Source organism: Hirundo rustica, chromosome 3, assembly GCF_015227805.2.
Source record: "Hirundo rustica isolate bHirRus1 chromosome 3, bHirRus1.pri.v3, whole genome shotgun sequence".
Taxonomy (NCBI): Eukaryota; Metazoa; Chordata; class Aves; order Passeriformes; family Hirundinidae; genus Hirundo; species Hirundo rustica.
In genome coordinates this window covers 66,394,290-66,417,992 of record NC_053452.1, presented here as the reverse complement: position 1 = coordinate 66,417,992, position 23,703 = coordinate 66,394,290, and the positions used below count along the sequence as shown (strand labels likewise).

Sequence of the window (23,703 nt, the reverse complement as noted above, 5' to 3'; positions counted from 1 at the left end):
TCAGTGGGAGCTCTCATGAGCTGCCTTGCTTGTCTGAGAAGGAGAAATTAAACATGAATATGAGCATAGGGCATTTTTTGAGGTGTCATTTATTAAATCAGGGAAGGGTTGGACAGGGGAGTTGTCAGGAATGGTGTCTTGCAGGGCATGGAGCCAGGCAGCTCCAGTAGACAGGTGGCAGTGGGACCTGTGTGGAGGAAGAGCAGGAGACTCTGCAGAGCAAACCCCTGTACGCACTAGGCTGACAGTCTGGCATCAGAAGTTCTACCTATTGCAGGAAATAGCAGAGAAACTTTTCAAACCCTGGGTGAGTGTAAGGCTTCAGGACTCAATGGCCTTTTCATACAGGCACTGCTGGAAAGTCAGGAATGACACATTTCCACAGGAAGAGCTGTTGTGCAAGGAGACTCAAAGAGAAAATTGAAATATGTTTTTTCACATATTTAGAAGACTGATGACCTGAGAAATACACCTGGCAAGACATTCATTACCTGCACGTTCCCAACAAGGATTTCCCATTTAACCCATATAAAGAGCAATTTTTCCTTTTTAGTCCAGAAGCCTGGGAATTTGGGCTCCCCCTTGCTTAATTTCCTCATATCCAGACCGGCCTCAAAGAAAACAGGATTGCAAAACGGGAATAGCTGGGTAAGAAAGCTTGAATTCATCTCATATGATGAAATTATAGTGTGGTTCAGCTGAAGCTAATGGTACTAATGCACTGTGGTGTTTAAAATGTGGTTCTTCAGTTCTCTTTGTATAATCATCACTCCACTCACCTTTCAAATCATAGGCAGCACCCTTCCGTTCCTTTCACTTCCATCTAAATTAAGTTTATGTGCAAAACACCAGGTTTCCAGATTTTCATGCTACAGTATGAAGCAGTGATTAAGGGAAAAGGAAAACCCAGTATCTTTTACTGGAATAGAAATGCCAAGAATAAAAATGCTGAAGGTATGCCAGATTAGCATTTCAGTAGTCCTGTAGTTATACAGGAACTTTCCTTCTCCCTTAATGCTTCCCAAGTCCAGTCCCAGCTGCAACTCCTTGGTCTCGCAGTTTCGTTCTCAGCATACATTTTCTCTCCTACAGACAAGGGAGAGGCAAGCTTGTGATGGAAGGGGTATTGTCTAGTCCTGTGTCTTGCTCTTTAAGCACCTACTGGTATTTTGCAGTGAGCTGAATGTAAACTCATGTATCAGTAAAGCAGCTCTTAAAATTACATACCAAAATACTAATTTTTACGTTGTGTTTATTGCTGGGGCTGAGTAGCTTTCTCTGGCTTTTGAGAGCAGCAGCATTGGTGAGGATGGTAGGGGTGACAAGAGGTAGCCAGAGCCTTTGTGATGCTCCAGGTGCTGAGGATATTGTGGATAGCTGAGTCATTTGGAATCATAGAACCATCAGATGGTCCAAGTTGGAAGGGACCTTAAAGGCCCATCTAGTCAAACACCCTCTGCAACCTCTTCAGCTAGATCAGATTGCTCAGAGACATGCCTACATGACTTCTGCTGGCTGGAAAACTTTACTTTTTATATAATTGTTGGAAAGGGTCCTAGATGGTTGTCAAACTGTCAGAGGAGAGGGGATTTGCTGCTCTCTTGGAGAAGCTGGGCACAGCCAGCCCTGCTCTTTTCTGCTGGGGGCAGGTAAATCTGCTGAGTTGGTGGGCATGGCCATAAAGGCATGTGCCAGCTGCTGACACAGAAGGTGAAATAGGAGGCTCAAGGCTGATGCCACTTGCCAAACAAATGGTGGTGTGGTGGAAGGTGTAAGCCTCAATTGCTGCAGGCTAACCACAAGGGTAGGCGTGTGAATGTGGGATACATTCTTATTTGAACGTAGCAAATTAGTTTGAAAAAGCAAAGGTAAAGCTGGAGTGGGCGTGTAGGGAAAAAAGTACAAATGGGGGAGTAATATGCAAGGTGAACTGGAAAAAGAAGGAGAGTACATAATTATTTTGGGGAGTATTTTGCATTTGAATGCTGGAATTTTTCAGACCGCAGATCAGACCAACACTTGGAAGCATCTGCAGCTCACAAAATACTGATTGCAAGAGCTATTAAAGGCCGGTTGGTATCAAACTCTCCTTCAAAAGAGACTCAATTCCAATATTTACTCTAAATTCTCTACCTGACACTGTACTTGCAGTAGGTAAATATGATTTCTATAAGATGATAAAGAATAGTGCATGAATTATATCTTTCCTGCTGTGTGAAGCCATCCATCTGCCTTAGCCCTCTTCTCTGACAGGGGAAGGCAGAAGGTTTGAAGCAAGAACTGAAAACGTGAAGCCACATCTCAGAATATGCTCTCTATATATTCTGACTAGTGATTAGTTGCAATATTATTTATTTTATTTTGATACATCTTACCTTATTTTTGAAATCAAATAATCTCTTTATTGTATGGTTTATTAAAATAATGTGATAAAAATACTAAGTACTTCAACTATTCTATTGACAGATTTTATATTACAAATATCAGGCCATGAGTCCATCAGTTCATGTTGCTTCTCCTGACCTTCTCTGAAATTATTAAAAAGTAATAAAATAAACTCATACAAAATCAATCAACTAAAAATCAAAATGAAACCTCAAACTTGTAAAACAAATATATCAGAATTCTAATGCAAAAATGTTTGCACATTCTTCTCACTGGAGATAGTAATCAATTTTCATAAAAATATGTTCATTTTGTCTAAGCAAATTTTATTGCTTTTTGACTGGTGAAATTGATGCAGAAGTCTGAATCCCAGGAAGATTTTTTTTAGCCTTTTCTATTTGCAAGTTATGTAAACAAGAAAGCAGTTACAAATACAGTTCATTTATTTTGAAGCGGGAATTTTTTAGAGGAGATGCATGACAGATCACGGCAGATCTGAATAGTTATTATGGATCTTGTTCGTTTAAGAAACTCAGAATTTGGCAGTAAATGAGCCTATGTAGTTCAGTATCTTGACTACACATATGCTAAAGCATATGCTTTCCTGGACCTACATAATGAAGGATTTTTTTTTTGTTTCTTTGTTTATTTAAAGCTGTTTTTCCTGGATGTTATCTGTCTTGGATGCAATTGTAAAGGTGACATATGTATCATACAGATGAAATATATTAGCCCATTCTTTCTCCTAAAGGAGAATTTTTTTTTGTTTTATGACCAATATTACACATTCCTCTTCAGCAACATTAAATAGAGCAAGGCATAAGAAGAGACCAAAAAATAGAGATGTTGTCTTGAGAACTCTGTAGTCTTTTGCTGTCACAACACAGCACAGCCCTGATGGTTTCTGGTTTTTGAACTAAAAATGGCTTGTTACTTTTTCCTCTCTAGAAAACAAATTTAAATCTATATGCTTAAAACCAAACCAAATTGTTATTAACCCCATAAACAACCTAAATCATCCCATTGGAGTTGTCTTCTAGCTCACTTAGGAGAAGCAGAGATCTATGCAAATGCTGAATATTATCAGGATGAAATTATTGAGAATACATGAGTGTTACTACACATGATGCATGAAAAACGGTAAAGAGCAGGATAATAAATTGATGCATTCCATCAGACCGTGGGAAGGCTGACTGTGGTTTTCCATGAAAATCTTACGAGGGAGAAGGAGAGAATGGAGAGCAGGAAAACAGAATAAAAGAAGGGCTTTTTGGACTCCTACTGGTGCACTTGTGGTTACAATCAGCAACAGTACTTGCTGGGAGATCAGAGAAGATCTCATGACCAGCCTAAAATTGTGGTGGCTCCCAGATCTTTTGGGGATGTTTCTACTTCTAAAAGCCTAATATCAGCTCTAGCAAAGTAGATAAGCAACCATTCCCATGCAAGTACTGAATGTATAATTTTAACAGGTGAAGGCAAATGTCCAAGTTAGCACAGCTATGTCCACATGCTACCTTCATTCTCTCCCTCTTCCTTGGCCAACTGTCTGGAATCTTGAATTTTATGCCTTCAAACACTAATTGCTTCTTCAGAGTTTCATGAAAGCTCAGCCTGGTGCTTGCAACTAGAAACACACAAATGTGTGAACATCCCAAATGATCTAATTCACCTGGGCTGCCCTGCACAAATTTAACCTGAAACCTCTGCTCACAATTTATGTATATGGCTTGCCTTACTGGCAGTGGTAGAGCTGGCTGAAAGGGCTGAGCCTTCGCATAGGAATACATTTCAGTGTAGAAGATGTAAACTGGGGACACCCAGTGCTGCTCCCACATCACAGAAAGCCCCAACTCTCTGCTGCACTTTGTGGAGCAATTGCCACACTGAACAAAGTGGGTCTAACTTGTCCTCACCCAGATTGCACTCCCTGGGCACAAGGCTGCAGAAAATAAGGGTCATGATTAAAAAAAATTGTGAATGCATATTTGAGTATCAAAGAATGGAAACAGGTATGGGATGTTTAATGGCGCCTTCACTCTTGTCTGATGGGTTACAGAACTCTCAGCTTTCCCTTCTATAGTTCAGGGCTCAGTAGCACCTTCTACCTCCTTTTCCTGTCAATTTCATGTTCAGGTTTATCACCTATGAATATTCTTCCATTAAAAAATTCCATCCAGGTTTTTGTTTGTTTGTTTGTTTTGGGGTTTTTGTGGGTTTTTTTTTTTTTGTTTTTTGTTTTTTTGGGGTTTTTTTGTTTTGTTTTTTGGTTTTTTGTGTTTGTTTGTTTGTTTGTTTGTTTGTTTGTTTTTTTGCAAGGTTTTCTTGCTGCTAGATGCTACCCAGTGTTTTATGGGAATTATTTTATTAGCTGCATTTCCTGAAAGGTTACTGTTCTACTTCTCTCACAGAAGATGTTTTACTGTTGCTGACAAACCAAATTTGATACTTACCTCTCATGGCCTTTATGATGAAGTTTGAGTCTTCCACACTGACACATCTGTTCTCTGAGAGGGTCAGACAGCCTGTTCACCCTTTCTGGCTGCCTGATCTTGTGTGATATACCTGCATTCTGCCTGTGCTGATGGCTTTTATGAGAGATGGGATTGCTAAGGTGACCGCTACTTTTGGAATGGTTTCCTTCTCGTGAATCATTGTGCTTATGCATTTCTCACCATTGGATGCATCACTCTCATATACAGAATATAAAAAAGCAGACACAGAATCACAAAATATCCCAAGCTGAAAGGATTATTGATGCCAACTCTTATGTGAGTAAGAGCCCATACAGGAATCAAACCCAGAACCCTGGAATATTGGCACCATGCTCTAACCCAGCTCATGCTCTGTGCTTCCCAGCCCTCAGCGTTCTTTTACTTTTATTAGCAGCTTGTTCGAGAAGGGTGCATTGACTCCCTTCTTTCATGTGCTGAGCAGTTGTTGTGTGATGGAACTGCCTCTGGGCTTCAACTGTGGAATGAGAGAAAAGAAGAAAAATTATGACTCTTGCACAACTGAATTGATGTCAGAGGTTATGTGTCTGAGTCGGATATGGATGCTCGTTAGCATAGGAGGATGTGCTCCTGAATAAAACGATGGATAACAAGACGGTAGAGGTTCTCTTGGTGTGTAAGTAACCAGCTGGGTGTGTAAGGAGGCATCCCTTACTTGTGGTACAGGGCCATAATTCACACATTAATGGTTGGCTCCCTGATCAGTTGGTGAATTTCTGCTTGGATGTTAATTGCATATAATGCAAGTTCCTTTTATTCTAACCCTGAGTTGTTTCACATTATAGAATTTCATGTTGCTCTTATCAGCCAGAGATCTTCCTAGCACATTAATATTTCCTCTCCTATAAATGAATTGGATGTATTTCTAGTTATGTGTTACTTCTCATTAGTGTGGAAAGCCTACTGGGTCAATACCTGTAAAACACAGGCAAGACAGGATAAGTGTCAGTGACACATTCAGCAATTTGTTTATAAATCAGGATTCAGGTAAAGGAAACAGTTTTTTATAAATTTCTTCATTGTAAGTATCACTGCTTTTTTATTGCTGAAGATTTTTTGAGCTTTGTGGCAATCAACTGGAATCAAGAGAGGTGCAATCACTCCTCACAGCTGCTATGTCAAGTGTGTATACTTCTCAGCAGTGTTTTCAGATGCACATTCTCTTGAATTCTTGGTGAGGAGGAGTGGGAGATGTTTAATTTTCAGTGCACCCTGCTGAGCACTGCATGATTCAGTAGCACACATTACAGAATAGTGTGCAGAAAGTGACTGAGATTTTCAGGGATGACAGACACCAAGAGCTGATTATTTCAGGAGTGACGTTAATACCATTTTGTTCTACTTGCATTTGTTCTGAAAACAAAATGGGGGTATTGGCTGTATCTTCCAAAAGCTGCCTCCCACACTGATCTCTTTTTGCCCTCCCAGAACTGCTAGTTTTCCTTGGATCAGAACCCCAATGGGCACCCCAAACCACCATGCCACCTCTAGAACCAACTCTTCCTAAAACCGTGGCTTTTCCAAGATGCACAGCTCAGTTTCTGGATGAATTAGTGGAGTTTCTCTTACTACAGTAGGATAACAAGTACCAATTGTAAAACTAGTCTTTTGCTGATTAAGCACCAGCATAATGGCATTAGCTCTCCTACTGTATGATATCTGGATCCAAACTACACCACTTTATGGTGTATATTTTATGAGATCCTGAATTTCTCTATCATACTTTCATTTGCCATCACTTTCTTCCACAGAAAGATAGTGCATATTATCTTCAGTTAATTACTCTTTTGATACCTTGAGCACAAGCACAATCTGCAGTCATCAGCAGCACTATCAGATGCATAGATCACTTTGTAAGAGCACTGATGGAATATCTCTCAGTTTGCACATCACACTGCAGGTACTCTTTTGCCAGACTTTAGAGGACTGCAGACCTCCATCTTGCTAGTGCATCATCTCACTGCTTATCAGCCTCACTCTCAGACTCTTCATTGTTTCTCTAGCACAGTTACAGTCATTAGATTCTGTATTTTTCAGACTTCAGTTCTCCCTTTGGCTCTGGATAATGGCATGAAATAGTGCTGGCTATTAGGATTTTACATATTTTTGGTTAACATTGTTGACTCCAGATGAAGCTTTAATTCTGCCAGCATTGCTTCTTTATCATCAGCTTCCCATCGTATTCTACTTGAAAATGCTCTTTTAAATGCCAGTTAATTTATTGCAAAACTAACGAGAATTTTCACGGTTGGAGTGTGTATGTACCACAAGAAACAACACTCCCATTTTCAATTATTCACCAATAGCCTTATTCCTCTTAACAGTACTGGCCTCTTTGTAGTCACCAGCAGAGAGGTTTCTTTCTTAGTAGATATCTCTAGGTTTCATACCCTGTAAAAAAACTGGTTCTCCTTCAAGTGTACCATATCCTGGATAGTCCTTGCTCATATTTCATGGCAGTGCCTGCTACTAAGGTAGCAATTTGGTGATCCCCAGAGCAGACATTCCCTGATCTCTTAGGGATTTGTGGCTCCTGTGGAATGGGTTGTGTAAGAAGATGCAGAGTCCCAACTTTGGTGCCTAGTAAGTAGTGTGAGTACCTCCAAGCCTGTACATAGTGGTGGCAATGTTAGGTTTCCTTTCTTCTGCTCTTAACTATTAAATCTATAGGAAGTAATATTTTTGCACTCTCTGTCAGATTAGATTTAAATTGGATCAGTGTGTTCAGACATTATTGATGGAAAATAAAGATACACACTCCTTGACTTCCTTATTCTTTTCTTAATGTCTTTTAAAGGAAAGGGTACATATTCAATTTCAGTTGGGTCTGCTTGATCTATGAATGGTTAATAGTAATGACAATTTGCATTGGGTCTTTTTTTTTTTTTTTTTTTACTATCTCAGTCAAATCTCATGCTTTGGGGAATAAAATTTGTAGGAATCATGAATAGCAAGTAGGTAATTCATTATTCATATCTGTCTGCTGGGAAAAAAATGTCACAGAGTGGGTAGGTGGCTGGACCAACATTTTGTAATGAGTCTATGAAAGGTAGGGAAAAAAAAAAGAAAACTCATGCATCCTAACTGATTCTCCTGCCTTAAACAATGAATGTAATTTCTTTTATGATTATTTGACTTTAATTAATCTTGTGAATATGATTAAGATGCCCAAGTTTATCCAGAAGGATAAATTATTAATGCAAATTACACATTTATAAATTATATAGAGATACATATATACGGATTTCTTTCATTAGATCATTTGACTTACACTCTAGGAAGTTTGAAAATGACAGGGTTCTTTTTCTTCTGAAAAACTTTGTATTGCTGTAAGTAGTTTCATACCAGATAAAAGAAGATGATCAATGAAAAAGGGCCTGACTGCAGAGCTTACAGAGAAAAGGAAAAGGAAAATAAAAAAGATATTTCAGTTGGAAGGGATCTACAATGATCATCTGTCCAGCAGCCTGTCTTCAAGTAGTTCTGTGTGAGAGTGAGTCAAAAGCTGACAGACTACAGTGTTAGCTCAGAGATAACTTAAGTCTGAGAGTATTGTAGATCAGAAGTCAAGTTTGAGGATTTCATGCAGAAAAAATATGATCAGCTCTCAGGTTTGAGGGAAGACTTCAGCTTCTCAGCGTGCTCAGGTCCCTCTGCATTAAAGACTGGGACACGTTCTGCCATTTCAGGGAAAGGACTTTCCTAAGTTTAGGCTAGGAGATAAACCAACTTGAATTAAAAAATTGTGTATTAGAAATAGCACAGTGGTTTTTATCTTGACACATTAAAAGGCTGGGAGTATAGCAGTTTGGTTTTTGAAACAGTGCGCTGTTCCAAGCTCTGTTCAGGTCTTGCATGGTCCTGGACATAGGCTGTTCTTTGCAGTAACCTGTGGCAGTGACACCAAGCATTGTGTCTGCCACCAAAGGGAAAACCATATGCAGTCTACTGGATGGGCAGGAGGAGAGAAACTGAGGCATGAATAAAATGATCAGCTACTTTATTTATGTAGTTTAAGTTGTAAGTTGCCCCTTAAAGTAATAACCAGTAATCTCATGAAATAAGACTTCTGAAGATTATAGGATCTAACAACAGAGCTTAGGCTGGATCAAAATCAAGGCACCAAAAATGAGTCCTTTCATATTTTAAGAAAATGCATGTTCAGATTCCTACATCGGACTTCAACTATTATGATTTACATCCACGGTCAAAACGGACTGTTCCGCAAAATCTCTAAAAGGAAATAACGAGTCTAAACGCTTCAGATGGTCTTGTAATTTAGTAAAGGGAATGCTGTGTTGTGTCATGTTAACAGGCTAAGCCTTCCCTGTATCAGAGAAGGAGAAACTTGTCCCTTGCCTGGATCTGCTTACTTGGTGCTCGTCTCCCACATGAGAAATATGGATTTGGTCACAGACTGCTCAGGACACAGTCTAAAAATTAATCTGAAAATCCCAAATGTTTGGTTTTAGGTAGGTCTTTGCCCTCGCTCACTGTGCAGCCCCACAAGCTCCAGCTGGCACAGGGCAAGGAGCAGGAATGTGTGAGAGCTGTCGCAGCAGCAGCTCAGGGCTGTTACACCAACGCAGTTTTCCCACTGTGGGAGAGGAAGCAGGAGGGAGCTGTGAATAGGAGCAGGTTGGGTAAAATCAGATGTTCTGAGGAGGCAAAAGGAAATGATGCCATCTAGTCTCCCAAAGGCTTGCTGAAAACGTGGTACAGGACAAAAGCACTGCAGCCTGTAAGCAGTCATCTGTGAGAAGAACAGAGTATTTTCAAGTGCTTTGGGAAGCCAGACTAGTGGCTGGCATTCCTGTAAGAGTGCATTTTCTCTATTACGTAAATAATTTAGCAGTGTTGGTGTTTTGCCTTTAAGCAACTATTCCCATAAAGTAGTCATCAGTAATACAAGTGGATATGAGGAAATAAGAGACCTTTTTGGGTCAGAGGATGTGAAGTCACACAGAGGAACAGGTTTTTTGAGCTTTTGTGCAGAGATGAAAGTCTCCTATAGCAGGCCTTCAGTCTCCCGAACCAGCGACTTGACCAAGCAGAAGACAAGCAAAGTTTTATTCAGTTTTATTCAGGCATGGGAACCTTTTGGCTTTGTGAAAAATCTGTGTTACTCCTACACAGTGTAACCCCATTTGACTGCCTCTTTCCCCGGTCCTGTGGAAGGGCTGGATGTCTACAAAGTCTGTAGAGAAACAGCATTCCTACTGGTGAAGCTCTGTGTCTGCAGGACTGGCTGTAATGGGTGAAAATTAAGAAGAAACAATTATCCTGTAATTTTGATTTGTAATTGGGATTCTTTTTCAAACAGAGAGGTAATAAGTAAATCCTTGTATAATCTTCATCCTTTGTGAGACTTTTGCTTCTTTACCATGCAGCACTTGACTCTGGCACTCTTGTGAGAGGCAGGGGAGTTCCAGCAGCCTGGCAACCCTCCCCAGTCTGCCTTCCCCCTTGCAAGTCTCCTACACTCATTTAGATCTCTCTGCTAAACACTGTAAGGAGGAAGGAGAGCACAGCTCCTTTGATGATCTTGATTGAAATAGCAAGTTATCATCTGAAGTAAAAGAGAGAGACTGCAGTGGATGAAAGAGAAGCAATATGCTGATTTTCTGGTCTAGCAGTGCTGTTATTCTACCTGTGTCCCAAGCCCATCCACAAATAATTGGGAATTTGCTGTCTTAATGGTTGTTGGATTTTTTTATTGTACCTCCGTGGCTGCGTGGGTGAATGTAAAAAGGGTTTTGTACATGTATATTTGTATATTTGGTAGACACTGCACAGCTAAAGCCTCTTTCAATTTTCTCTCTAATTTATTTTTAATTTTGTAACCCCCCAGGGGTAAATCCTTATTACAAGATGTAAAACCATCTCTTCTACAAAGCAGCTTATTTGTTGATTTTTAATTCAAACCAGCAGATGCAAAGCTGTAGCTTTTTTCCGAACACTGAGAGCTTCTCTGTATATATAACTGTCAAGTGTGTCTCACTGCGAAATTAGTAAAAAAAATTAAAACTTAAAATACCGTTCTAGAAAGAACAAGAAGAGAAGGTTTTTATTTCTCTGTATTAAGACTATGCTAGACTTCTGAATCTTGAAACATTCTTAACAGGCAACTTACTTTTAAATCTACATTACATTTGGATTAGACTGAATATGAAGAGTTACATTTTCAGAAGCTCAAATGCTGAAGGAAGTTGGGGGTTTGTTTTTTGAAGGAGCACCTCCATCAAAGGAAGGTGGTGTCTAAAGACAGCATTACTGTGTGCGCTTACATAAATGCATGTTCATTGGCATCAGTATCTGCTTTGTCTCATAAGAAATGTTGCCCTTAAGCTAACCTGCACACTTTATGGTTTAATATTTGTTTATATGACTGGCTGAAAGTCCTAGTCACTGTTGTATTGCAATAATAACAAAAATACATGATCTGAAATAATCTCTCTTCCTACTGTATCTTGTTCTAACCAAATCATTGTTTTAAAAAAGTTAGCTGATAAAAACCCTTTAAAATGCTTTACCACTTGGTTCAGGTGTAGGCATCTACATTTTGTCTACTATGCTTCCAGCTCAAAAGATAGGAATAATTAGTTTGCTTTGAGTTGTTATCAAGGGAAATAAATTTTAAAAAACCTCAGATTGTCTCTTTCTCCTTTGTTTTTAATGAACTGTTATGGGTTTGTTCCCATCATTGTTTTTATGCAAAGGCAATGTTTATTTCTATTCAGGATGTGAACCTTAGAATAAAGCTCTTGATTCTCTGTTTCTCCTTTTAGTCTTCACAAGTCAAGGCTTCCCACTTATCTCCTTAACTCCCATTTCCATTCTCTTTGTTGTCTGAATTCAGTGAGGATGCCATCTATGATTGCTGGCCCGTCCTTCTCCAGGTTATCTTCCACTTTTTCCTTTTACTGGGTGTTTTTTGCTAAACTGGGACGTTTGAGTATGGCGACTTCATTTCAGCCACCTGTCAAAACCAGGACTCCTCTGCCTCAGCCTTCATATGTCCATAGCATTGAACTGACTGCAGATAATCATCTTCCTTCTGCCTATCTCCCCACTTTGGAAGTGATTCCTGAGCTTTTTGCTCTGCCCAGCATTCTCAGAAGTAACTGCTTTTTTGCAGTTTGGAATATCTCAGATATCAAAGATAAGTTACCATCTATCAAGTATTTTTCTTATTTTCATCAAGAGCAAAGAAAGAATCAAGAAAGCAAAAAGGGAGAACTGTGCGTGCCAGTTTAAATTGTAGAAGATTTAATTCCCATCTCTGGAAACTCTAACTCTACCCATTAGCCAGAAGTCATGGCCATGCATTTATTTTAGAGCTAACTTATTTAGTTGGCCATATCTGAGCAACACTGTGATCTGTGGCTGGAAATTGAAGAAAGCTCTGGCAAAACAAAGGTGCCAAGAGTCCTTGTGTCCACAGTCCTGGCTCAGGCAACCTATTGCCAGTGCAGTGCTTGAGCCTGCTGCGTCTCTCTGCTTCTGTAGGTACCATCAAGGTCCTACTGTAACAAAAATGGATTCAGGTGGGATTTCCACTGTTGGAATAGAGACCGCAGTTTGACGTCTTCGGGGTTTTTAGCTTTATCTTTACAATTAAAATTAAAAATCACTCTGCAATGTTAACCACGTCTTTGCATTGCATTGTTGTTTTCCAGCTGATGCTCTAAAGGCATTAACTGGGCAGCATAAAAACTTGAGATACCGTTTCAATACCTGTAAAGGATTTATCTGTGTTGTTTACGCTGATTTCAGTAGGACTTAGGACACCTAATCTCAAATTCCCTTTTAAAAACAGCTCCCTAAATATATTTTAAAAAATAATGGAAATAATTCTGCATGCTCGAGTCATCATAAAAATACATAGATGTAGTCATAATTATGTTTGAAGGATGGGATTTAGTAAGTGTAACAGGGAAGTGTGGTATGATTAAATGTACTTACTCTTTATTCATTGTCTTAAGTATTACTCTACTCACCACCTTGTTTCTGCTATTTTTCTGCTACTTACTGAAAGAGAGAGAAAGAGGAGAAGGAAAGGAGGAGAAGGAAAAGCAGGAGGGAGGAAGGGAAGGGAAAGAGGACTTTTGGCATTTACAGTTTTGCACTCAATGTCATTATCACTGTAATGATATATCACTGTAATAATTAGGCTGTTGCCTAATAATATCCCACCGAAAGAGTGTATGTGTGAGCACCCATTAATGAACAAACATTAAATAATTCAGATGCTTTGTTCAGGTAAATACCCATACAAATCATTCATCAGGGCCAAGCTTTAACAGCTATGATTTTTGAATTAACTTTTGAAGTAATTATCTGTTTTTCCGTGTTTGAGTCTTATAAGATCTGAGGTACCTGTGCTGTAGGGAGCCTGCTGTTTCTGCCATGGTATAGCAACCCATGTATCACCAGGTCCAATTGAACCAGAGAGTGGACACACTTGTGATGAAGGAAAAGGATGAAGAAGAATTGGGAAGCTTTAGCAAGTTTTGGTGGCAATGGACAATAATGATCCTTTTCTTCTGTGTTTTCCATCACCCATTTTGGTGATCACGAGCACTTAGAAAAGCTACAGCAATATGAAAAGATCTCAGAATAGTGGGGTTTGCTTTGAAAGTTTCAAGACAGTTCAAATACCATTTATAGTACTTCAGCAGTACAAGTAAACCCTACTTAGATTCCTTTTTAGACTACAGACTCTGAGAGGCCTCCAGTCGTACAGTGTTCGGTCAGAGTCTGCCCCTTTCACAGTGAAGTCTCATCATGTGTGGAACTTACTGTAATGCAAATAAGTTACAGGTTTTCCCACCCTCATTAATGAGCTGTTTGCTTTTGAATGGGGAACAATAACAATCCCTAGTCTACCATGAGGAATGCTTTGACCTCTTGAAAGTTGTGGGTTTGATCTGCAGGCAGCATTGTAGTGTCAGTTTTCAAGTGGTGAGGATTAAATACTGGGTGATAGACAGGGTTCCCACAGACGGCAGCAAACCTGCCTATTTCAGAAAAAAGATTCTGGGAGCAGAGCAATTGTCACCTAAAACAGATCTCAGTGCAAACTTTATCTAAACAAGTCTGATACTTTGAACCTCTAGGATCAGGATAACCATACTTGGAACAGGATCTGTCATATGCCTAAATGTGATGCTGTTACTCTCCTGCTCTAGTATTCCATCATATTTAAAGATACTGATAATCTCCCACCCAGACAAAAACCTGTTCCACATACATCCAATGTTCAACATACAGCATTTTGTATGTGTGTATGGAAAGTATCAATGTATAAACTGCTTTATTCTTTAGCAGTTTGTATGTGCACATATATGTGTATATCTAAAACCAAAGGTAAGAGCACATACCTGGTCTGCTCAAGCTGTACTTGTTTTTCTTGCTGGTGTTTCAATCTTAAGTGAAGTGTCAGTCTGACCCTCACATATTACTTTGCCAGGCTGGCTCTTTTAATATCTTCTAGACAAATAAGGTGTGTAAGTTTTCACTTCCTTGCAGTACCTCTTTGCACATGGTGGCTTTCAAATGCTTAGTATAAATGCAAGAGATCTAGATAATTTTTTTGGACAGGCAGGTATTTGGGGCATGTAAACCTAACTCTTATATAATTGTTCTTGTTTACTACCACAGGAGAAGAAAATTTGCTGGCAATTTTGAAGAGGAGATGGTGGAAGTACATGATCCTGGGGATAGTAGATATAGAAGCCAACTACCTGGTAGTCAAAGCTTATCAATACACGACTCTTACCAGTGTACAGGTAAGGACTCAAAGGATTTCCTCTTTTGAGGTAAGATAATAGGTCCAATGAGGTAAGATAATAGGTCCAATGAGGTCAGTGGTGTAGTATCCATTCTTCAGTGAACCAATGGCTAATTGCTGCCTCTGACTTCTGTGTACTTTATAATGCTTACTCGTAAGACACATTTTTGCATATTGGACTATTTTTATTACCCAACATTTTCCAAACTGTACAAAAACGTTCTGACTTTCATTTTATTTCTCTGGCTTGAACCATTCATGATCACATTTTTGTCATTATCTACATAATTTAGTCCTTTGAGGAAATATTTTCGGATTGGCTAAAATGTTTTTCTCAGTTTGTATTGTACTTGGAGAAAACACAAGCACTTCTTTTAGGGTTCCTTAATTAGATCTAAGTTTCTAAAGGTCTGTGGCGGGTCGACCCTGTCTGGACACCAGGTGTCCACCAAAACCATTCTATTACTCTCTTCCACAGCTGGACCAGGGGAAAGGGACTATAAGGGAGGGTATGTGGGTCAAGATAAGGATGGGGACAGATCACTCACCAGTTACCATCACAAGCAAAACAGACTCAACTTGGGCAAATTAGTTTCATTTATTACCAGTCAAATCACTCACATTCTTCCCCTGCTCCAGTGTGGGTTCCCTCCCACAGGAGACATTTCTCCACCAACTTCTCCAAGTCTTTTCTACAAGCTGCTGTTCTTCTCAAACCGTCCCAGCACAGGTCCCTTTCACAGGGTGCAGCCCTTCAGGGACAGGCAGCTTCAGAGTGGTGTCCTCCGGGGTTACAAGTCCTGCCAGCAAACCTGCTCCAGTGTGGGATTCTTTTTCCATGGCTCCACAGGTCCTGCCAGGAGCCTGTTCCAACACAGTGTTTCCATGGGATCACAGTCTCCTTAGGGCAGTGACCTGCTCCAGCATGGGGTTTGCACAGCCTGCAGGTGAATCTGCTCCACCGTGTGCTGCAGAGGGACTTTCTGCCTCATCATGGTCCGCACCATGGGCTGCAAGGCAGTCTCTGCTCTGGCACGTGAAGCACCTCCTCCCTTTCCTTCTGCACTGCTCTTGGTGTCTGCAGAGTTGTGACTCTAACCTGTTCTCACTCCTCTCTCTGTTGCACAGGGTTGGTTCTTTCCTCCCTGCTTAACTGTGTTATCCCAGAGGTGCTACCAGTGTCACTGATGGGCTCAGCCCTGGCCAGCAGCAGGTCCGTCTTGGAGACAACTGGCATTGGCTCTGTCAGCCTCGAGCTGCTTCTCAGAGAAGCCACCCCTGCAGCCCCACTGCTGTCACAGCCTTGCCAAGCAAACCAAATAGAGGATGTTTAGGATCCCATCATTAGATCAGAGTGCAAAAGTTGTCATTAAGTAAAATTAATGCAGTTTTTATGAAGAACTCCTACTTCGATGCAAGCCGTTAGATGTGTTATAGAGCAGCTTAACTGCAGCTATCAAAAAGTGTAGTCCCTGCTAAAAAAATTATATGTGCGGTGGACAAAAGTTAGGGTTCCGATTTCTTCAAAGTAACAATCTGGATATTTTATATATAAAAAGACAAAAAAATCAGGCTCCTTCCAATTTAAGTGGAAAAAATGAATAATAGAAACATTTTTAAGATACTGGAAATTGTCTGTCTTGGGAAATCATTGAATACTTCACTGCTACTTGCTCTAAAACAAGCCTAGTGCTTCTTTACGTTATTTTTAAATAACTGAGCAAAACTAGGTAGTGTTCAATGTATTTTACACCTTACTTGCCTGAAGTTTGCATTGGAGCTGATAAAATAAAGGAGCACCAGTTTTGCTGGATCAAAACTGATTAAGAGTATATTTCTTCCATAGCTGAAAAGCAGTATTGGGAAATCCTGAGCTTCTTTAGCTGAATAAGAAGCAAAAATAGAAGAAAACTATGAATTCAAGGAATTTGAATGTGAGGTTTATGCTAAATATTCACAAGTGTCTCTGGCATCAGAATCTGAGTTTGAGGATTCTTTGAATCATGTCCAGACAACGTAATATTGTTTTTAACACTTTTCCAAATCTGATTACTTAGTATAGAATAAAGCTTAAATCCACATAAACCTCACATCCTCTGATTTTACAGCCACTAAAAGCCTCAAAGAGAAAAGCAAACTGAATTGCTTCTTTCATGTGATTCATTCACAGCAAGTACAAATAGTGGACTGAGCAGGATGATTCGGGTCATTAAATCCCATCACCCAAAGCCCCCCACAAGCACATATCAAAGGTTCACCTGGCCACACCTGTGAACACACACTTCCAGAAGATGCAGATCCTCAAGCCAGCAATGCAATGAGCATGGCCTTTAGTGTATTGTGTCAAGAGATCAAAAGTTACAGTGTGATAGGGAAGCAGGCAGGAGAGTTTAAGGGCATTGCCTGTGCCTCGACAGGGAATTTGTTAGCTGAAATCATCCATGTTCTCCTTTTAAACTGAGAGAGAGAGAGAGAGGAGTGATGGATCAGGAGAACTGTCAGAGGGCACAGACAATGACATGTCCATTTTTAGACCTCTTCCACATCAAAATTACAATAGAGTTCATGTTTCTTTCCCATGTAGCTTGAAAGAACAGGTAGGAACTCAAATGCTGTCAAGCTTTTTTCCAAGCATGGTGTGAACACAGGGTCACCTTTTCACATAGTTGTCCTTGTTTGCTGGGACACATGTGGAGTGACTGGGAATACCTCCTGCATTTTAAATTCATTTCATGCCCTAATAGGAATGAGCTTCCAAGTGACAAGCCCAAAGAGAAGATGAGAATGGGACAAGTATGAGGTAATGCGTTAAGATGTTGAATCAAGTGACACATTTTTCTGAAATGTAGCCAAACACCCTATTTCATTTAAAGGTGAAACAGAAGCAGCTCAGGGAATTATTCAGCATTGGTCTAAGTGTGTCACAGTATGAAATGAGTACTGAAAAAGTGGAAAATAGAAGATGAAGGAAAGAAAGCTTTTCTCCTAGAATCTGATTTTTGAAGAAGCAAACAGGACTCTCAAGAGAAAGGAACTCTCTGTCCTGAAAGGACTGGTCCTGCAGGAGCTCTACCTGTGAGGCCATAAATGCGTGCTGGCACATAGCAAAAAATATTCAAATCTTTTCAGAACTGAGACAAGAAGGATGTTTTAAGAAGAAGCTATTGCTACCTGCCACAAATCAGCATGGCTTTGACTGAAGGCTGTGGCAGCTGTGCCTGTGTATACGATGGGCTGAGAATTGAGCCCTTCAAGTCAATTTGGGGGGATTTTATACTCATCAGGCTGTGCATCAAGGCTTTTTTGATGGAGAAAATGTAAGAGTGTTTGAATTTGACACTTGAGTAAATGAGAAGTTCTGCAGTATTTTAATAGTGGTGATACATGGACCAGGATGTGTTTTACAGCACATCCTTTTTTCCACATGACATCTCTGCCCTGTCATGCAAAACTAACATGCAAGTGTACAGTGCTTGTGGTGCTTTTAGGCAAAAAACATTACTCTGGTCCCAGCAGAAAGCTAAAGTTTAACAGTAAAAATACATCTTTATTGCAAGGGCTTTGATTTCAGCTTCACCAAAAATCTCTTAGCATTTAACTGCTCTGTTTGCCAAATAGCTTTAAACTCTTGGGACTGTCAGAGTTTCTAGTTTGTACTCCATCCTTTTGTTTTTTAGTATTTGGTATTATTTCATGGCTCCATGAAAATATTGAAAATGGTGCCCTACTTTTGTTACCTACCCAAATTTTCCTATATTTTAAGATTCTCTTTTGTCTGTGATCTGGGAAAACAGAATTTTCTAATAAACATTCCTACATATCTCTCCAATTGCCTTCAGAATCACAGTGAATGAGAACACGTAGGCACAAATCAGAAATTAATGTGGTACCTAACCTTTACTTTTGGACATGCTTCTGATTATTTCAAATCCTCATGTGCTCCATAATTTCTGTCTGAGAATGTGGCAGTCAGTTTCATCATAAGATGAAAGCAAAGTACTGTGAAGCCTAGAAACACATGATTTTCCTCTTTTAAAAAAACCCAACAAACAACTAAAATACCTCCCTTGCAAATTAGGTGACACAGAATTTAGATTGAAAATCAATGCACTATTTATATTTCAGTCATCAAGGCGTAGGTCACTTGCTAAAGATAAAATCCAAGTTACCCCTTTTAGGCACCAGCAGTGCAATCCAAAGACAACTCAGTTCAATGGAACAATGCAAGGAACTCACATCTAATTGTCTACAAATATAAAATGTTGTGGACAGCTATTATCTCTTCCCTTGCTGCACAGAGCACGATCTTGCAGCATGAAAACATGTTTGAACCTATCGTGTTGCTTCTTTGGTAACTTTAAGCTCTGGTTCTTTGCATGCCCAGGGTGATTCTGTATTGATGGAGATAGATGCCTAAATACCTGCCTCCATTAAAAAACTCAAAAGCTAAGTATTCCTACATCAAAGTACTCCAAGAAATTCAATTTGTTAGATATGATCTTAGCACTTCTCATGTGTTTGAAGAAAGCCTGGAGTGCTTTCCAAATTTTAAGTGTGGAGCCACCTTTTTCATAAAGTCATAGCTTATAAAATGGTGGCCCACAGAAAGGACTTGGGTTCACTCCCTCTTGACTGAGGGGATGGCAACTCAAGCTTCCTGTGGCCATGAAAATGCTCAGGCTAGTACATGACAACTATTCCCTAGAAGGTGATCTTAAAAAACTGAGTATACATAAGATAAAAGGCACAGGGGTTTGTAAGTGGATCAATTTGGTATCTAAACACACCTATTTCGAGAAGTACCAGAGATTAGTTACACTTATTGTTATCAGACATACATGTACTGATTCCCAGATGGCCCAAACTTGTGAAATGATCTTTAGTTTGTTTGTTGTATTACTCTGACTTGCAGTACATTTTGCAGCCTTCTTGCATGTCAGCTGTATCAGATACAGAGCGTGCACTAAGCACTCCCTTGCACACTAGCCCCTGGTCCCATGGACTTGTTTTAAAAGCTAGGTGCTTAACTTTCAGGACTGCCTGTGGTAATGCATGTCATATTTATCCTAATGGGTTTTTAAACAACCCTGGTTTAGTAGGCCTGGGGAAGGGCTAATAACTATTCAAGAAGGATGTTTTAAATACTGTTAGAGACACTTTTACACAGTAGATGAAACTGCTTCCCCAGAGGGAATTATAAGATTCTGAAGTTATTGCAGTTATTTAGTTTTAGATATTAAATTTCTTTGAAACTGTGTTTTAACTTCAACTTGCCTGTACTGCATTTACAGTGTACCACACACATACATTCTCCCAAATCCATAATATCTTTCACTAAGCCTGGTATATACTAACAGTTGTAACCTTTTCTGTGAGTACATGCTTTCTCGTCATATCAAGCTGTGTTATGAGGCAGATTGCCTTCACCCTTCTTCACAAATTAATTAGCTCTCCTTGCTCCAACACATTGTCCTATCCATCTCCATATTACACTCATGTTGCACTCTCTAGAGGTTAACCTTTTTCTGTGTTATGACATCATACAGAAGTCTGGATTATTTCTGGAACACCTTGCATAATAGTACTGCAGAGTGTACATACAATGTCACAAGAAGAGAGGCACTGTCAAGGAGAGAGAGATGTTTCCAAATAGCAATTTATCTGGTAATTTATTCCTTGGGCAATCAAGCCTTTGATTGGCATGATGAAAACAAAGGTAGTAAAAGCTGGGATTTATAGACACCAGGAGACAGGCTATAAAGCTGTGATGCTGATGCTCTCAACTACTCTTAGATCACTGTGAGGCTCAGCAATACATCACACTTCCAATTACCTCTGGCAGTTTTCATATCTCAACAACTGCTGCCAGAAAAGGAAGGGAGTCAGCAGTAAGTGCTTATTATAGGAGATGCTGGATGGCAATAGACTTTACTTTGTTCTCAGTCCCCGTGGACTCAAAGTACATTGAGGCAGAAGGTTTGAGATGGTTTTGAAGCAAATCTGGGAGGCAGGGAGCAGGGTATGTGCAATGTTGAAGTTGTTGATCCACTTTGTCTGGTAGCTGCTAATGTGAATTATCTCAAAAGCAGAGATAAATTTCGCTCCTTCCCTTCCTCCTCCCATCCTATGAATGTAAGATTAACCATACTTTCCTGTTCTGCTTCAGGGCAGTGAGGAAATAGTGCAATGTTAATAAAGCTTGCAAATCAGCATTTTGCACAAGTGTTGCATACTGTACATTTATGCTGTTAGAGGCTATCTTGTATCTGATTTGTTATCAGACTTTGAGTTACTGTTCTGTCTTTTAACTTATTACATATCTGTGCTGTGCAAACGAGGCCCTACAATATCCATGGTCTCTCTATGTGGGTTTGAAGTCCACAGAGCTCTCAGTATCCAGAGCTCCTGCCTCTACTGGCAAAACTCACCCAGAGCCAAACTTTTTACTTACATAAATATGCAAAATCTCATTAAATTCAGTGGAGCTGTGCCCATTACAAGAGCAGAGATTTTGGCCTCCTGTGCCCATTTTGCATATTCTGGAAGGTGACGTGCAAAAGCAGAGGTTTTCCTGTAGGAGAGATCCATGAATTTTCTTAGGCCAGGATCTCATCCCCCATGCCGGTAAAGCCGGTGGTGACATGGAGAAGTTTCTAATGAGAAACCTTGAGAAAATGACCTGCTGAGCTCTTATCCAGTCAACTTACTTTGAGAGAAGCTAAACAGAAAATGGGGGTGGGGGGGGGTGGGGTGATTCTGCAGAAACACATGCTGCTGGCAGAATTGTCTTACAATGATCTGACAATTGTATGTAGAATCAGAGGAAGAAGTCAGTTAAAGGAACGACCATTTCCATGGTCAGTTTGTTGGTAAGTTTTCCTGGTTTCTGAGCAGATGTGTATAAGCACAGCTGGAGTTCATGTATGGAGAAGACATGAAGGGGTATTTTTTGAAAAGAGTCAAGATGTCATTATTCATGTTTGTAGTAAAGCAAGTAGAGAGCTTTGAGCAGAGGAACCTTGTGTAGAGAGTTTAGAGCAGAGGAGCTCTGGGTTGGATGTGACCACCACCTTTCATTTAACATAACTTCAAGAAGCCACTAAACTCCTTCTATGCACATAGAAAGCTGAAGCTGTGAGTTGCCTCATCTCAGGTTCTGATACATACAAGTCAAATAGAGGTGATGGTCTTTCATTAGTCAAAGTTATAAGTGAGTTTCTGTGTTCACAGGGAAAAGGAAAACACTGAGGACAAATTAAAGAATTTAAAAAATTAAATAAATTGACTGGACCAGTTCTAGAAGCATCAAGAAAAAAATTTGAGATCTTGTGGACAAAGTGGAGAAGACTGGGAGCAGTCTTCTGGCTTTTGTTTTTTCCACATAACGGAAATACATGTTTTTCCATTTTTTTAAAACAAATTATATCAATTCTTTCACCAGTCTCCATACTTGAAGTACTGTACATTTTGACTGAATGAAAAGTTAATGGTTTCACATTATTTTTTTTTTATTAAATAAAAGCCATACAAAGTTGTGATGAGGTAGCAAATAGAAACATGAGATATAAAAACAGTGCTCCTTTTTTAATTTGAATTGCTTGAAATAACCCTGTCAGAGATGCTGCCAAGCATCCACACCTTTTCTGCAGAGGGTTTTGGTTGCAGGGTAGCATCATTGCAACGCAGCTCTCCTGGCAGCTGGCATCCAGCTCTGTGAGGGTTCACATCTCATCTGCTTTTGTTGAATCAAATCTGTATGATATTGTGAAGGTGGTGTGAAAACTGGAGGAGAAAAAGCACTTCAATGGGCATCAAGCCCTTTCTTGCTTTGGGGGGGGGAAAAAAAAAAATAGAAGGAAAAAAAAAAGTAAATAACAGAAGCTGTGTCTCTTACTGGATATAGGACTTGCTGTTGTATTAAAATTTCCATGTCACTCAAACCCCAACACACATGCTGAAATTCTGTAGCCATCATATGTACTTGACCACGCAATGTTTGACGGGCACGACACTGATCCCTCTGCTCTGGAGAGCAGGGTAAGTAGAGGGTGCAGCTGATGGCTCTACATGATTTGCTGGAGGGCAGCACTAATGAGAAACCCCTAATGTGAAAAAAAAGGGCTTATAACTGGGGGAAAAAAAATCCAATGAATGTTTAAAAAGGAAGATTCAGCTCAGCTGTTCCCATAGGGAGTTTGCTGACCAGCTTTTTTCTTTTTGATATCACTGCAGATCAGCAGTTCACACTCAGTATTACAGACCTTTCTTCTAAAGCTTGCCAGCTCTCCTTTCCAATGATTTAACAGAACACTCTTTCTGTAGATGTGCAGAGACATGCTGAATTTGTGAGACCAGAGACTGGATTTTTACTGTTAGCAAGACAGTATTTGTCTTTGATTCACAAGTACAAAAATTTAACAAGTAATCAGAGGAAATAGATTTCAACATTGTGTTTCATCAACAGACTTAGATGCGGTGTGGTATCTTTTAGAGTCAAATAATAATCTTCAATTTCTGCAACACCATAATATAACACCATTCTTATAATAAAAAGGAGTTTCTGTAGGACAGTATGTCAATAGATAGCAGATTTTTGTATCCTGCCTTCTGAAGCAGCCCCATTCAGAGCTACGACTGCAGAAAGACATGGACAAACACAGCAGTGTCGAAGAATGCGGTCTGCACCAGCCCATGCCAACATAGGAAATATGTTTTCTTTTCTTTCTTTTGTGAGATATAGTAATTTCTATCATTAACAGGAATGTTGATTAAAATCAGACCACTCATTAATTTGCCTTAATGACTGGGTATAGGTAGTACCTTTTTAAACAAACAATCAAAAGGAAGGAAAATATAAGAGATAATTATTTGAGAAATATTGATACACAACTGACCTTTATGTACTATAAATGAAATTCAACTGAGCATAATTTGTCTGCATTACTGTAAAAGCTTTATAGACAGAAAAATTACCTATATAATTAGGTATACCTATATAATTAGGTATAATTT

The 23,703-nt window shown here is 39.6% G+C and overlaps 1 protein-coding gene across 1 annotated transcript in view; it reads left to right on the top strand.

Annotated features, from left to right (window-relative positions):
* The window catches only part of SLC35F1 (solute carrier family 35 member F1), a 243,100-nt gene that overhangs the window by 174,933 nt on the left and 44,464 nt on the right, over window positions 1-23,703 (top strand). The window contains exon 3 of the mRNA XM_040060287.2: window positions 14,562-14,689. Within this exon, the coding sequence (XP_039916221.1) occupies window positions 14,562-14,689 (128 nt within the window). The remainder of the gene's footprint in view (window positions 1-14,561; window positions 14,690-23,703) is intronic.